This window comes from Tetrao urogallus, assembly GCF_951394365.1.
Source record: "Tetrao urogallus genome assembly, chromosome: 1".
Lineage (NCBI taxonomy): Eukaryota > Metazoa > Chordata > Aves > Galliformes > Phasianidae > Tetrao > Tetrao urogallus.
The window spans coordinates 142970780-142986943 of NC_136813.1; the positions used below are offsets into that span (position 1 = coordinate 142970780).

At 45.5% G+C, this 16164-nt stretch overlaps 1 protein-coding gene across 1 annotated transcript; it reads right to left on the reverse strand.

Annotated features, from left to right (window-relative positions):
* Positions 1-4875: 4875 nt before the first annotated feature.
* IL2RB (interleukin 2 receptor subunit beta) lies at positions 4876-16029 on the reverse strand (the record flags this gene model as incomplete). Its single annotated transcript, XM_079549110.1, has 9 exons — positions 15912-16029; positions 15484-15610; positions 13735-13837; positions 12468-12576; positions 11365-11513; positions 10523-10694; positions 8647-8743; positions 7087-7171; positions 4876-5679 (listed from the first exon to the last, which is right to left on the reverse strand). The coding sequence occupies exons 1-9, from the start codon at positions 15991-15993 to the stop codon at positions 4876-4878; spliced, it is 1728 nt and encodes a 575-aa protein (XP_079405236.1). The 5' UTR covers positions 15994-16029.
* Between the last annotated feature and the right edge of the window lie 135 nt (positions 16030-16164).

Below are 16164 nucleotides of genomic sequence, written 5' to 3' on the forward strand. Positions count from 1 at the left end.
ATACACCAAAATCCCTGGGTTTCCTCTCCTTCTGCCCAAAACGCAAGTGAGTACAATAATAAAATTCCTCACAGACAAGATTGTTGTCCCCTCAGGCTGGGGATGGTTTTAAAACTGATATTTTGTTGACCTGGAGATCAACACAAAAATAAATCAGTGCCCTCAATTTCATAAAGAGGTCGCGCACAGCAGCCCCAGCCTGGGAGCCTGAAGTTGCACTTTGCTCTCAGTCCCCACAAGCAAACAAACCGTGCCATTCCCACACAGACACACATCCCAGGGCTAAGCCCATGGTGGCCCTGACTCAGGGGCTGTGCTAGCACAGTGAGAGCATGCAAACAACTTCCATCCTTGGGGATCATTCACAGGACAAAGACTTCTTGGCCTGCCTCCTCTCCCCCCCATTACTGAGCCTTAACACTCCAGGCTGGCTTGCAGCACAGAGACATGCTCACACGACGTAAACACCAAGTGATCCACTCCAGAAAATCAAACCTAGCTTGGCAAACATCGACACTTTGACACACAGCAGCACAGTGCTTGCTCTGAGGCACTCTTCCAGAGGTGCATGCAGTACAAACAAGCCTAGCAGGGCTTCCCTGCAGGGTCACCTTTCTGCGGGTTCTCCTCACTGAACCCATTGGGCGGCCCAGGGGAGCCGCTACTGTAGGATCTTTACAGCAACAGCAGACATAAGCAAAGAACCACAAACCAAGGGGCAGGGCGAGGGGAGGAGAGCAGGAAACAACAGCAGAAGAACCTCTTTCTTTGAAGGTTTAATTGTAGACACAGGGGTTTCCCCCCGGAGCTACAGACCTACCTTTGAAACCTGCTGCTGCCTTGCGAGGATGAGCCCACACCCCCCACGCGAGGCAGCTCACACACGCACAGGGAGGGAGAGGAGAGAACATCTATTTACCCAGGCTCAAGGTCTCCTCAGGGATCAATAATTGGATGCCATGTCCCTTCAGCTCGGCCTTTGTCCTGCACTGTCCCGCTGCGGTGGGTCAGCACACCCTGTGCACTCAGAGATCGAGATTTCAGAGGCTTGCTGCGGGAGATCTGCAGTCTAGGAGCACCTCCAGCTGTAGCGAGAGCAACCCTGGAGGCTGATGCAGGTAGTTAGGCTGTCCTCCTCAGGGGACAGAGAGTTGCTGAGCGACTGTTGTATGTCTCAGACACCCTCCTTGGTCCCATTGGGTGCTGGCAGGCAGAGCTCCTTGTCTGACAGGCGTAGAAGGCTCAAAAGAGGGAAGCAGACTGCATGCAGTGATGGCAGCAGTCGTGCTGATGAAAGCAAAGCACAGTGTCCATCAGTACAGACCTGAAGAAGTCCCTCTGGTCTTCCTGGGCTCCTTGCTGCCCAGTGTCCTGCTGTGGTGCTCCTCACACTCAGTTGCACCACTACTCCCTCTTTCCTGCAGCATCTGCTGCCTTCTATTCCCAGGTCCTTCTTGCCTGCACTACTTTCTCCCTACGGCCCCGCAGCTCTGTTCATGTCCCTTATTTTTCACAGTGTAAATAGAGCTATCCTGTCAATAAAGCTGGGAGGAGAACACACGGTCTACTCTTGAGCCGGGACTGAGTTCCAGCCAATGGGGGGCCAACTTGCGGTTGAGTGGCATTCTGAACCTGCCTGGCCTATGTAGGACTGAGTGCTTCCTCCTTGCAGTCTGTGGAGGTGTCACACAGTCAGGTTGGGTTTCTTCCCATCATCACTATTGTAGTAGCTTTGTGGTGGGTTTTAGTAGAGAAAATGTTAAGCGTGGATGAAACCTGCAGCTTTTGACTGGGAACATGTCAATGTGGTTATCTTGACTAAGCCATTGCTGCACATATGGGAAACTGAGGCATGCAATGATAATAAGAAATGCTTTCAGAACTGTTTAAGAGATTTAAGTGACAAGACTGCACTTTCAGAAATGTCTCTGAGCCAAATTTTCCCTAGATAACTGAAGAATAGCTGTATCTCTAAGTGTAAATGTATGGCTTTCCAAAACTTACACTAGGAGAGTTTGCCACAGTGGGTCAGAAGCCAGCTGAGGGTATTTTCCAGTGCCAGAGATCTTACTTTTTTGTATCCATCTTTCCTGGAAAGAAGCACTTTCCTTCTCTGGTATTTTCAGAAGAACAAAATATACAGGATTTCAATCTGATCTATCTAAACATACCACATCTATCACCACAGCCTTTTGAATCAACCAAGGACCCAAAACCTTGATCAGATTTGACTTCAGAGGAATTCCTTTATTGCAAATACTATTTACTTACTGCTTCTCCACAGCAAAAAAAGAGAAACAAAATAAAAACAAAACAACCAACAAACAGGAGGAATGTGGGATGTGGCTGAGAGTGATGTTGCAAATAAAGTATTTTGGAAAGAGGGAGATGAGAGATGTCAGAGAGATGACAGCTATCTTTGTTACCTCCAGGTTTAAGATGAAGAGAGCACTGGTGTCTGTGGCTGTTAGCTGAGCTGCTGTTCAGTTTCGGTATGACTCTGGTACTGATGGACACTGTCATCTGTGTTCTGACTTGCACTGCGTGTTCACATCAGCTTGGGAGGGGAACGTTTGCCCCTGTGACATTTCCAGAGAGCTCTCAGGGTCCCAGAAGAGAAAGGGCCCCATATCACTGAGTGTTGTGTCACTGGTGTTCACAACCTGGGTTACTCACATACGAGACCACATGACCTCATCTTCCTGGAAGAAAGGTCCAGTTATCGACAGATCTTATGTTGAGCGCTTCCTGCCGCAGAGTGTCACACATTCACACCCAGTGTGGCTGCTAATGCAGTGCTAACAGCTTGGCGGTTTGAAAGCTGTCAGCATTTTCACAAGGGGGAAAATTACTGAACCAGCAGGATGATCCTCGGGGCCCCACAGCAGGATTCACTTCCAGCTCTGCTCTCTGGGCACATCTCAGTAGAACTGCCTCCTTCTTGTGGCAGTATACCAAACTTCCTGTGTTTGCTGTAGCTAAGACATCTCTCCTTCTTTCTTAACCTTGGCAACCTGTGAAGTGGTGCATCTGCCCCTCAAAATTTCAGTCTGATCCTTCTCCTATTTGCCTGAATGTTGGAGCTGACTCAGAACCTGCTGAAGTCCATAGGGGAAATGCCATTCACTATGAAGGGCTTCTGATAGTTTACTTGCAGCTGTGTCCTTCAGGCAAACGTCTTTTGATACATCCCCTTTCTTTGCCCTGGCTTCAAAACCTGCTTGCCCACACAGTGCAAATACCCCTGTTTTAGGTGGTGGTGTGCCGTGAGAAAGGGAGGAGCAAGAGGGCTAAAGGTATGTTCGTACCATCTTTACCAAGCTTTACCTAGTCCTGCATTTAGAAAATCTTTTAGGTGCCCCCCCTCCCTCCCCCCAATTCCAAATAAAACACCGTAGATTCCTTAATATTTCTTTTATTTACAAAAAGGAAAAAGGGGTAGGTTTTTTATACTCGTTATAGCAGCAAGAATAATTGAGAAGCTTATGAAGGTCTACACAGGGACAGGAGAACCATCAGTAGAACTGGGATCCTTGACCTATGTAAGATATCAATTTGCCTGTTGAGGCAAGGGATTCAGTGTCTCCTTTTGAGCTCCACCTGGAAAGAATCCCAAAGCACAGTAAATAGCTGGGCAAATCTTGTGATTGCTCATCTAGGAAGCTGTGGGGGTATTCTTCACCTGATATGTCCTGGAGGCAAAGGGTCAGTCTACATCTTGAGGCGGATGAAGAAGCTGATAAGCAGAGGATAAGGGTTGCCCCAGACCTCTCTTTTGTAGGCAGAATCAAGTCCCTTGAGCAGCTCTTTTGAGGTGATACTCAAAGGGGTGGCAAAAGTACCAAGAGGTTTGGTAACTTTGAAAGTTTTTGATCTTAGAAGAAAGATCTGTAGCAATAAATTGGTATTTTCCCATTTCTGAGTACTCCTGAAACACGGCAAGAGAAGAGACAGACAGTACAGATGTTGAATGCAAGGATGGATGGAAGCAGAACAGCATGTCTCGCTCTGCCTTAACGCTTCTCTTCTGTGTTATTGCTGCTTATCAACCCAGATATGCAAAGAAGAAAAGTAGTCTCTGCAGCCTTCATTTTTTTTTTTGGTGCGTGGATTGAAGTTTTCTTTTCAATGAAGGTGCTGATTCGTGAGTTAGTTTTCTGGGCTCATTTACCATATCTTTGCCGCTAACTAGGCAATGGTTTCCCCTGAGCAATGGAAGGAATGGGCAGCACCTTCACGACGTTTTCCACTAATACAGGATGTGGAATGAACTACTCTGCAATCAGCTTATCATAGTCAAATAATGGTATTTTGCCAGAAGAGCAGAGAGGCTTTCGATTTCATGAAAAATATTGCAGCAAGAATGGGAAATTATGTGTGTTCTTTTTACTGCCATCATTAGACTTGGGGGAGAAAGTGGAAGGGGAGGGGATTTCCCCAGTATTTTTAACCCAATAATGGGGATTTCTTTTAACACTGCACTGCTTAGACAGCTGACACAGCTATGGCTCTGAGCTAATCTTAGAACCTGAGTTTAAAACTAGAGTGAGCAGCTCAGAATGTACTTTGATTAAAACCTGAAATGAGGAAGAACATCATAGGAAAAAAAATAAAAGACACTCTGGGTTAGTCAGGAAGAGATGTCTCCATGTACTTTGTCATCAGCCCCATCTATGAATTTACGCCTTGTCCATCCTATTCCTTCTGCAGTTTTGCATCCCTCTAGAGTAACACTGTTCTCCAGCCTCGTTAAAGAACAGTTCCAGTGGTTCAGTGACTGGAGACTACATTCATGCTCTAAATAGGAGAAATGTCCATCTAGTCTTCCCCACATAGAAGGTCTTTCCTATGCTTGTAGACTTCCCCCAAGTGATCCTAGACAGAGCCATGGCTGTATTGGCTTTGGAGGTCCTTAAGAGAAAGGTAGGCACCAGTGTTTGGCACTTGGCTGGAAAAGGCTGTTCTGCAAAGATCCTCATTCTGGTTTTGCCTTAGAGTTGTAGGCTGAGAAAAGGAAGAGGTAGCATGTGCTGCTGGAGCACTGGGATCAATTGGAAGGCCTGCTTTCCCACTTGATACATCAGAAGTATTGTTGTCATGTAGGTCTGGTGAGTCAGGAAAGTCTATGTCCACCTGGCATGGGGCCTCAGCATATTGTAAAGCTGCTTTGTCAGTCATCTGCTCATCCTGCTTCAGAACTGGTGTTGGTGAGGTGCTTGCTCTTGACAGGGAAGCCACGGCCCGCTGGGTTTCACTTTGTGTCTCTGCCACGAAGGAGATATTTTGGAAGCCCTGGATCCCATGTATATAGTGCAGAAAGTTATAGGGCAACACTGGCATGTCCTCTGCCAGTGTGCAGAGGTCTGGGGAGGGAAGATCATGGTAAGTCTCGCTGTCCTCGCTGCCATTGCTCTCCTGGGCGAAAGGCTCATATGTGAAGTAGACCTGACAGGGCTCGATCTCAAAGGAGTTGGGAAGGTGGAAGAAGAAGTAGCCCTGGTTGGTGAAGCAGCTGGACACAGAGTGTCCACTGGTTTCTGAGGGAGGATCAGGTGCCAAAGTTCCCTTGGAAAGCTGGGAATCCTGATCGTTCTTCTGCATCACCTCCAGCATTGAGATTTCTGGGGCTGTACTGTTCACACACATGGCAGATGTGGAGAATGGGGAGGAGAGCCATTTCTGATGGGAAAGAAACATAGGAGAGAGACTGTTATGCTCAAAATATAACACAGTGAGGAACAAAGAGCCTCTTCTTCTGAGCTATTAAGTGGCCTTTTGTCTGCCCAAGCAATTGGAACTGGGGATACGGAAATCCATGTCTGTGTTGTCCCAGTTGCAGTGTTTCAAAGGCACTATATCTTTCTGTCACTATAAAATCAATAGCAGATCTTGCAAATCCATTTTGAGATTTCTGGAGGTAATTGAGGAGGGATGACTAAAAGGAAAGGTGAGGAGAAAAGGAGAAAGAAGAGAGGAGAGGAAAGAAGAGAGAGGAGAGGACAGGAGATGAGAGGAAAGGAAAAAGATAAAGTGACAAGACTGGAATGAGGAGTGGAGGTGGAAACAGAGAAAGCAGTACTCAGCTGTGTCTCATGCAATCTATTCCTAGGAACTGAACCAATTTTTAATACTTCTACATGGCTGCATGCAGCTCTCTTGTCTGAACTGCTCTTCCAATTTGATTGTGACTGGACTTCTACATTCACCACAAGTTACATCCTGCAGTGTGCCGTTATCCTTATAAATAATCCGGTTTTGATAATATCCAACTTAATTTCATTTATAGACAGTAAAGCAAATTCTTCTAGTTTTTTTCAACACTGAGAAAGTGACTCTGATGCCCACTGCACCTCACTCCCTGGCAATCTCTTCCCTTCTAAGTTTAGCTTTCAAAGGCTTTTTGCACTTAGACTTTTCCAAAGCTTTGCTGTCTTATGGATCCTCTGCATTTTGTCTCCATCCTTCTTAAAGTGAGATTGCTCATGGGACCACCTCCCAGTCTTGCATCTGATGCTCCCTTTAAAAATGCACAGAATGGTAATTGTCTCCTTGCAGCTGCCCATATTCAAGAAGAATTTGGGGAAGGAAGAAAGAGGTGAAAGACGAGGTAGGGAAGGAAAAGAAAGAAGAATGTAGAATATGGCTAAATATCATCCAGAATAATGGTAACTCACATCAAGAGCAAAGGTAAAGCCATCAGCCAGAAGGGAGAGAAAGCAGAAAATCTGTGAAGAGCTGGGCAGTCTGGGACAGGTGGAGGGAAAGAAGCAGGCTGGAAGGGGATCTGAGAGATCAAGCTGCCTCCCACAAGTTCTTTTTATTTTCTCAGGGTGTCCTGTTAGGGGAGCAGCATGCTGAGGTTTGCGTGGTTTGCCGTTTCTCAGTTCTGAAATCAGAGATGCATCAACCGGGTGTCAGGTTTTAGGTCAAAAAATAAAACTCAGAGAACCCAGCATCTGGTGCTACAGACACATGGGCTGTTTGTGCACGTGTAGGTCCACGCACCCGATATCTGCCCAAGGCACAAGCAGCTGGACCATCCTCTCCCTCATTTTTCCCTAATAACCATCTGGACACTTCTTGTACCTGAATGTCGCCTCCGTGAACAGAGATGAGTGGGGGAAAGAACTTCTCAGGATCTGGGATGTGAATCTTCAGGATCTTCTTAAACCTTGAGAAAAGAGAGGGAGATTGAGAAACGAAGTGGGGCCTGATCCTAACCTCTCTGGCACTGTGGAGGTGGAGGAGCACTGCAGCTCACAGCTACTATCTTGATGTGGGGGAAAGGTAAAGTATAAGAGTGATCCCAAAGGCTCACAACCAACAGTTCACAGCCTTCTCTACCTTGGTGGTCACCTTAGCATCTCCATTGCCCTCTGCTCATTTATAGGTCTGGAAAGGTTTCTTGTTTTCACGGCCCAGCTACTGCAAGATGTCCCTCTCTTTGCTCACACCACAATAACTCAGTGGACCACATGACATGAACAGGACCTCGCCAAATGATACAGCTGGAACTTATTGGATGTGCAAGCCCATGAGCACATGCCATACAACAGTAGAATGACCTCCGCTTTACTGGAACCAATGTGTTGTCACTTGAGGCAGCATGAAGTGATATTATCTGCTCCTTGGTCCCTCCAAGAGGTTGGCTGATCCTGTCAGCACATTGCTAGTGCATTGCTCTGGGATGCTCAGAGAAGAGACCCTTCTGACCTCTGCAGGCAATCAAGGCACTCTTGAAGCATGAGAATTTGCTAGTTTTTAAATATAAACTAACATCACTTGAATACAAACTTACATCACTGCAGATGCTATTTTTATTCATGCATGTCTAATCCTTCCTTGCATCTTACCTCAGCATTATCCTTCATCCAAACTCACAAGTTAATTACACTCTGTGGAGATAGGCCTCTTTGTCTCCCTGTGTGCCATATAGTTATATACAGTATATTATATATATATAATTATATATAATATATAATTATATATATTTATTTTTATATTTATATAATTATATATATTATATAATATATAATTATATATATAATTATAAATAAATATATTATATATATATAATATATATATATTATATATAGTGCCATATATGCTAGTCCTTCCTCACCTTTTTGTTATGTCTGAAGGCAGAGCACAGTGAGCAGTGATTTTACTTGTGTCCATCTTAAATTAATACCTTTCTTCTTTCTTTACAAAGAAACCATCTCAACTTCTGCTGCCTTCTTCCCTGAGAATATTTTTGTCACCAGTATCATTTGGTGCTGCAGTGGCACAGGCTGCACGGGGAGGTTGTGGAGTCACCCTGGAGGTGTTCCAGAACTGTGTGGATGTGGCACTGAGGAACATGGTTAGTGGGCATGGTAGGGGTGGGCTGATGGTTGGACTGAGTGATCTCAGAGGTCTTTTCCAACCTTAATGATTCTACAATTCTAGGATTAGTGCCCAGTTTCTGTGTGCCTGTCCAGAGAAGAGAAAACCTGAAGCCATTTCTAATCTCACTTCAAAATGCTGAGACATGAATAATATGAGTCTCTCTGTATGCCGAGTAATGCTTGTTAAAAAATAAACAAGAATATGAAAGACACACAATATACAGCAGAGCAGCAAACAGGAAAACTGATTCTCATTTACCATCTTGGGGTCCGTAAGTTTATAAGGAAGGCAGACCCAATGATCACAAAGACGCACGTGCTCACTATAATCGCTGGCAGGACTGGCCGGGATGTTCCTGCAGGATAGGAGACAAGGAGGGAGTTGCCATGAACATTTAGCCAGGGTTCTGGGCGTTGGAGCTACAGCACATTCATGGCTATTCAGACTGATCTAACTAAGTCTTTCCATGTTATTATTATATGATGAGTTGCTAATAATAATAATAATAATAATAATAATAATAATATAGCATAATGCAATGTAATATAATAAAATATAATTATAATGAGATGGGATGGGATAGAATTGAATAGAGCAGAATATATAGGTCAGATAAATGAGTTCTTCTCTGTTATGTGGGATGCGTTGCAGCTTTGATGGGTTTCAGTGTCTGCTTGGCATGGTTTAACAGATAATTCTTGCTAAACAGCTGGAATTCCCTCTTCATAACAGCACCACAGTTGAGGACTGCCATGGATGAGGTGTCACAGTCCACTAGTAGAAGTGCTCAACATCCTGCCCTATTCATTGCAAAAGGAAGCAGGGAGTCCTACAATCAGTTTAAGAGGGGTTGCGGAATTCAAAGAGCATTATGAGTCAGTGGAAAAATAGAATCATGGGGTTCATGGGTCTGGGTGAGAGGGCAGCAGGACCAAGGAGGGACAAGGCTGGGGTCAAGGGCTTAGCCTCTTCCTTTGGATATATGGAGGAAAGCTTTCAGAAGGCTACAGCTTTCCACCACATGCTAATTTTGACACTTGAATTGTAAGGATAGGACAAAGTGAGTGAATTTCCTCATTACTAGCTCTGCCAGCATTCCTCAACCTTTTCTGGCATCATCTCCAACTTTTTTAATCTGCCTCTTTCACACATCTCCCGAAGGCACCTTTGCCTGGTTATGCTGCTCTGGTGCCTGGCTCCTCTGCCTGCTACCCCCATCTCCTTCCATCTCTAAGGGCTTTTGCTCTGGGCCTGCACAGCTTTTCTGTAGCACTTGTGAGGAAGCAGAAAGATACGAAAGAAGACAGTTTTAGAAAGCCCTTTCTTTGCCTGTCCTTGAGACACGATTCACATCACTTTGTCTCCTCTGCCTTTGGTACCCTGGTTATCTTTGGGTCTTGGTTGCTATGACAACTGGTTGCGGCTGTATCCTGTTCACTGACATCACACACTGTCAAAATTTGATCGCCACAGCAACACAGTGCCCTTTCTAAACATAGCTCCTGTGTTTATATCAGCATCAGGAACAACAGGGAGGGACTGGGCAGGGACAGAGCAGGGTGACGTGAAGAGGAATAACCTCTAGCAGCTTGTTTTCCAGGAAACATGTGGCAGAGACCACAGCTCATGACTCACTACAGAGGCTTGCTCAGAGCTTTGTATTTCAAGGCTGTAGGTGTCCACCATGCTGTGGTTAATGGTAATGACTGGTGCAACTCTCAGCAGAGCTTTTTGGGAGGGACTTACACACCTGTAAATCTCTTTCCTTCTCTATGAGACTTTGCTTCCTAGACTCAAGTCTCATTGCACCGATCAGTGTCTTCACTGAACTGACCCTGATTTGTACCTTCTGAATTTTGCCTGCCCTCTGGGAGGCAGAGGGGTTGCTGCTATTTAATCCGTTGGGATTGGGAATCTTTGTGCTTATGTGCTGTTAAGCCAGACTGACCTGACAGATTAGGAGGAACTGACAGTTTCCAATCATCTCACTGTTCTTCAGTTAATGCAATCCTTCCTACCCCTCTTATTCCAGATTTTCATCCTGATTTGGGCCTCCTGCCTTGGGCTTCCTGCCTTGTTTTATCTGAGCTCCCTCTTCCCTCTCCTCGTCAGGCTGCCTGACTCTGATCCTTACCTTCAACATGTGTGCTCCACAGTACTGTCTTGCTCCAGTCACTCCACACACCTCTGCAGGTACTTGAGGTACCTGGCTTTGCACGGACAGCAGCCTCGTACTTCATGTTGGGGGAGAGTCTTTCAAAAGGTGCCCACATCTGGTCCTGACTAATGATGAAGGTCTTGGCTTCCTGGAACAGGAACAAAATTAGAGCATCTCCAGCATCCTGCTGTGGCTCATATATTCATTCTTTCCAAGGCCCTCAGAGAGGACCTGTCTCAGATCCCTCCACTTTGTGCATTGCTTGTTGGCACTGGAGGACAAATCTTCACTTTGCATTTTTCATCCCAGAGGATACCTGCCCATTGCTTTGTATTTCTCATCACTTTCAGGTGTGCCCTGGAGCTACCTGGATTTCTTTCGTGACAGCACCAAGTAAAATGAGCTTCCCATCTCTTTCCATGTCATTACCAAACACTGGCAGCAGATGACACACATAAAATGGAGAGGGGAGGCAAACCCCTCTCCAGCTTCACAGAATCATAGAATCATGAAGGATGGGCAACTAGGATCATAAAATCCAGCCGTCAGCCCACCCCCACCATGCCCACTGACCACGTCCCTCAGTGCCACATCCACACGGCTCTGGAACACCTCCAGGGATGGTGACTGCACCACCTCCCTGGGCAGCCTGTGCCACTGCAGCACCGCTCTTTCTGAGAAGAAGTTTTTCCTAATATTCAGCCTGAACCTATCCTGGCGCAGCTTGAAGCCATTCTCTATACTGTCACTTGTTTCAATCTGAGAGGAATTTCCTGGGTGATGTAAGGAAGACCAGGTTCTGTATGGTGTCTACTCACCTCCCATGACTGACTCGTGGTTCGGTACCGCACTTCGTATTGCCGCTCCCCATTCAAGTAGTGAGAGGAAATATTCAGACTCCACGTTAAGTTGTAGGTGTTTTTAGCTTTGCTGAACAGCTGAAGGTTTCCTGGAGGCCACAGTTTTACTGGAAAGAGAAAGAGAGCTGGAATGTCACCAGTGCACTGTGTGTCTGTTACCAGGCTCCAGTGTCAGACATCGTGGCAGCTGGGTTGGTGCATAGGCACACAGAGCCATCCATGGCTGAGTGAGATCCTTAGTGATTTCCTTCTCTCTGTTCATCCTTGTTACCCACTGGCCCTGGTGACAAAAGGCCTGGGAGTACAGTAAAGGCAGCTCCTCCAGTAGCCTGTGAGAATGGCCACTGCATTCATCCTGTCTCATGGGGCTATCCACAAGGCAGTTGTATGGACAGGAAAGGAGCACAGTTGGGGTGACAGCTTCTTCTCAGCTGCTCTTTCAGAGAGCTACAGCCACAGGGGCAGGAGTTACACAGACTGTCTGGGGTGAATCTTCTCAACCCCTGATTCCAGGCATGACTTCTTATGACTCGCATTGCAGTAACTTCACTGGATGTCTTCTCAAGCCAAATAAACTCACACATCCAGAAAAAAAAAAAAAAAAAAAAAAAAAAAAAAAAAGAACTAAGAAGATGATTTTTGACTGGATTAGTGAGTTGAATCAAGTCAGCAGATTGATTCTTGGCAAAGCTGGCTTAAAGGAGAGTGGAAGCACATGTCTTGTAGGAGGGGCAGAGCAGCAAGACTTTCTCTCCTTGTAGCACGTATTTTTCAGAAAGTCAGCTGAGCTGTCATAGCTTGTTTGAAGCCAGAACTCCTATCACAATGTATTATCATTCATCAGTGTCCCACGTACAGAGCAGAATGGGAAGTGGCTGACATGACATCACACTGCACACTAAATGGCATGGGAGTCAATATGGTCAAATTGCTAGTTGTAGCAGGGGACAGTGAAAAGAGGTAATTCTGCTGTGAGTGTTGCATAGTTGTAGACAGGGACAAGGAATTGGGTAACCCTTCATAGGGAAGCTTCAAGGACTGCAAGACAGAAGAGCACTCACTATTTCGAAGTGGACTAAAATCCTCCAGTCGCGCAGGTATAGACCTATTGTCCCCAGTCTGGCAGTGTACAGACATGGTAAGACGATCTGCAGCAGTGAAGCATTGCATCTGCAAAGAAAATTTACCACTAGTAACAAGGAGACTCATCAATAACCACTGATACTTCCAAGTATTGCCTGCATATAAGAGAGTTAAAAATTCTTGACAATAAGTACGGGTGACACTTGTCTTTGAAAAGCAAAAGCTTCAGTTTTCAGCAGAGGAAACAAAACTCTTTACTCATTTTTTGTTGTTGCTCACTGAAGAGCAGGGCACAAAATATTTTGGTACGGTATTTTGCTGGGATTGCTGTATGTGCTGACTAAGCAGGAAAAAGTTACTTTCAGCAAGTGACATTTATTGAGATAAAATATTTTGACTAAAATGCTTTATGTTCACTGGTAAGATTGAGATAACATTGGTATTCAATTTTACTCTTGAAATGAGTAGAACTCTTGAACTGATAGAACACAGTTCTGCGATGATACTAAAGAGCTATGTACATCACACAGATCTGAATAAGAAATGGACCAAACAGCTTGATTAGAAAGAAAACATGTTTGAAAGAATAGCTTATGGAGTTGTTTACCAGCCCTACAATTTGCCTTCACATATGATGTGTGAAAGTAAAAAAGCTTGGCTGTTGTCAGAACCCGTTGTGACTCTGCCAATAAGGGGAATTAGCTATTTTATTTTTTCTTTCTGAAAACACAGAAATTACAGCAATTTCTGGATATGACTGAGGGAAGTACCCAACAAGCCTGAAAAAAGAGACTGATTTAAATAACGAATAATAAGCAGAGGATTTGTATCAATATTGGTTTCATTGATGTACAGCTGTTGCATCTTGCATTTGGCACATTTTACCAGGATCCACAGTAGTTAATAATTTGGAAAATGGTACTGAACTCTTCAAGGGAGATGAGGTCTAGAGGTGTCTTCAGAGCTGGGGTCATGGTCATTCCTCCTCAGAGGAAGAGATGGGGGCAACACCTAGATAAATGTGATATGGGACGCTGCACACAATCTACCCTGCACTTCTTCTGCATGACTCAGGGCATTATGACCCAGCTCATGCCCCACATAGGGCAACACACAACAAGCCCAAGCCTAAAACTGCAGTCAAGGCTTGGATTTTCATAATGCTCCTGAGAGTCACACTCTATATTCCTAAAATTGACATACCATCCTTACAATTAGTCAGGACATCCTAAAGGAATTACTCACATTATAGTCTTTGCTGAAAATCTTGATGCATCTCCTCAGCCCAGTCATGTGTTCTGCCTTGGGTAACGCACAATGCTCAGATCTTTCAGATGAAGAATGTAACCTGGGTTTTAAACAGGAGAATTCCAGTAAGCTGGGGAATCTGTTTTACATGTAGTCAGATTTTATCTGACACTAAAGGCCTTTCAAAGTATGTTGCATCCTACCACACTCATCGAACAGCTTACAGCTAGGACATAGTCCGTCTTTCCCTCCCCACTGCATCACTCAGACAAGTTTTATGTGCTGGCACATGGAGAACAAATGCATCCCAGATATTTCAAACCAAAGACAATACGAGGCTTCCAAGCTTCTGTCTAACTCCCCTGCTACATATTGATTTGGGAGACAGTTGCCAGTTTCAGCCCCTTTAGGGTTTTACTAATCTCCTTCAAGCCGCTGACAGCCCTATAGCATCTCAGATACCAGGCAGGAGGCATTTTCCAAACCAGGTCACATCCCAGCCAGCCAGGAACATACCTTACTTCTTGATTCAATTCCACAGGGCAAGGATATGTTTGGTTGTCAAGGTCCATGCACCCAGCCTCAGAATGTGTCTGCCTACCTCACCCCATTGGAGACATCTCTACTGACAGTCAGGAGCAACTTAACCATGCCAAAACCACACTAGTCTTTTCTTATGATAGGCACTCAGAGAATCCCTGAGTAGGACAGTAACTCTTCTTACTGAAAATGTCATACTTGGAGACCACAGAGAAACAGCCCAGCCCCCGCTGCAGTACTGGCTGCATACCGACCCCTCCTCCTTTGTGAGAGGAAAACATCATAGAACCATTAAAGTCAGAAAAGAGCTCTATGATGATCTAGTCTGACCATCAGCCCTCCTCACCATGCCCACTCACCACGTCCCTCAGTGCCACATCTGCACAGTTCTGGAGCACCACCAGGGACGGTGACTGCACCACCTTCCTGAGCAGCCTGTGCCACTGCAGCACCGCTCTTTCTGAGAAGAAAATTTCTCTAATATCCGATCCGTACTTCCCCTGGCACAACTTGTGGCCAATCCCTCTTGTCCTATTGTTGTTACCTGGGAGAAGAGACTAACCCCCACCTCACCACAACCTCCTTTCAGGTCACTGTAGAGAGCAATAAGGTCTCCCCTGAGCCTCCTCATCTCCAGACTGAACAATCCCACTTCCCTCAGTCACTCCCCATCAGACCTGTGCTCCAGACCTTCCACAGCTCCATTGCCCATTTCTGGGGTATCACTGACTCAGAGGGGCATAAGGGCCAGGGATGAAAAATGACAGGAGAACAATATATTCTTTCACTCATTGTTGCTCAGTGTGCAATTTTCCTGTCGTGTCCATCTCACTTTGGCAAAGAGCAGAAGATCCCTATAGATCTCCCTCTGCCTCTTTCTTTGCACATTCCCCTGTTCTGTCAAAAATGGCTTTCAATACAGAGGGTTGCTACTAGGGATGAAGGATTTTTGGAAAATTAACACAGCATTACAGAGTTGGGATATAAGTGGTGCTAGGCAGTTTAGAACCCCCAGATGACAAACACTGAGCAGTGACCAATATCTCAGATCACCTGGGGTCGGAGACAGACAGATTTCAAAGGCAAACCCTTCAGCTGTGTAACTCCACCACACCTGGCTTTGTTAGAAGGAGGCTACATTGATGTTCTCTCCAGGACATTTTTCATTCAAAGCATTGCCTTCCCTCGGCCTTCCCAGTCACCCACCTGTCACAAAATTCGTACTTCGATAAAATCGTCAGATTGCACGGTGCATCAGCAAGGTCCCTGCCTGAGTTCCAGTCACAAAGGAGAGCTGCCCTCGAGTCATACCAACAAGTGAGACTGGAGTTGCCTGTCAGCAGGGAAGAGATGGACAGCATTGTGGTTGAATTAGCAATTACTTGACTTTTGGCATTAAGCAGCAGCCATTAAGCCCAGACAATTCTGCCCCATTACAAACAACAGACAGACTCCTCAGTAAGATAGCTGTCTCCAGGTAAGAAAAGCAGAGCCAATCACTCCTTTGGCTGCTTTCTGCCTTTGGACATTGGAGTGCTGATAAAAGCTCTCTCATTAATGCAGCCTCCTCTGGTTGTATGTTACAACGTGGGCATTACTCAACAACTACACCAACACAAGAGATCATTTCTTACCTTGCGTAGAGTCTGATGCCAATGAGAGAGGAATCAGAATGAGAAGCAAGAGGTGGTGCAGAAGCAGTGAGGAGGGCTTCATCTGTTCTGGGGACACACTGAAAGAGAGAAGATCCCCCACACAACCTCGTTCAGCAGTGCTAATTAAGAAGTTGTCAATTCACGTTGGGTATCCACTCTCCCTGAGCTCAAAACCAGTGTTTGTCTTCCACACTCAGAAACTCATACCCCTTCTACTCCAGTCTGGTTTTCC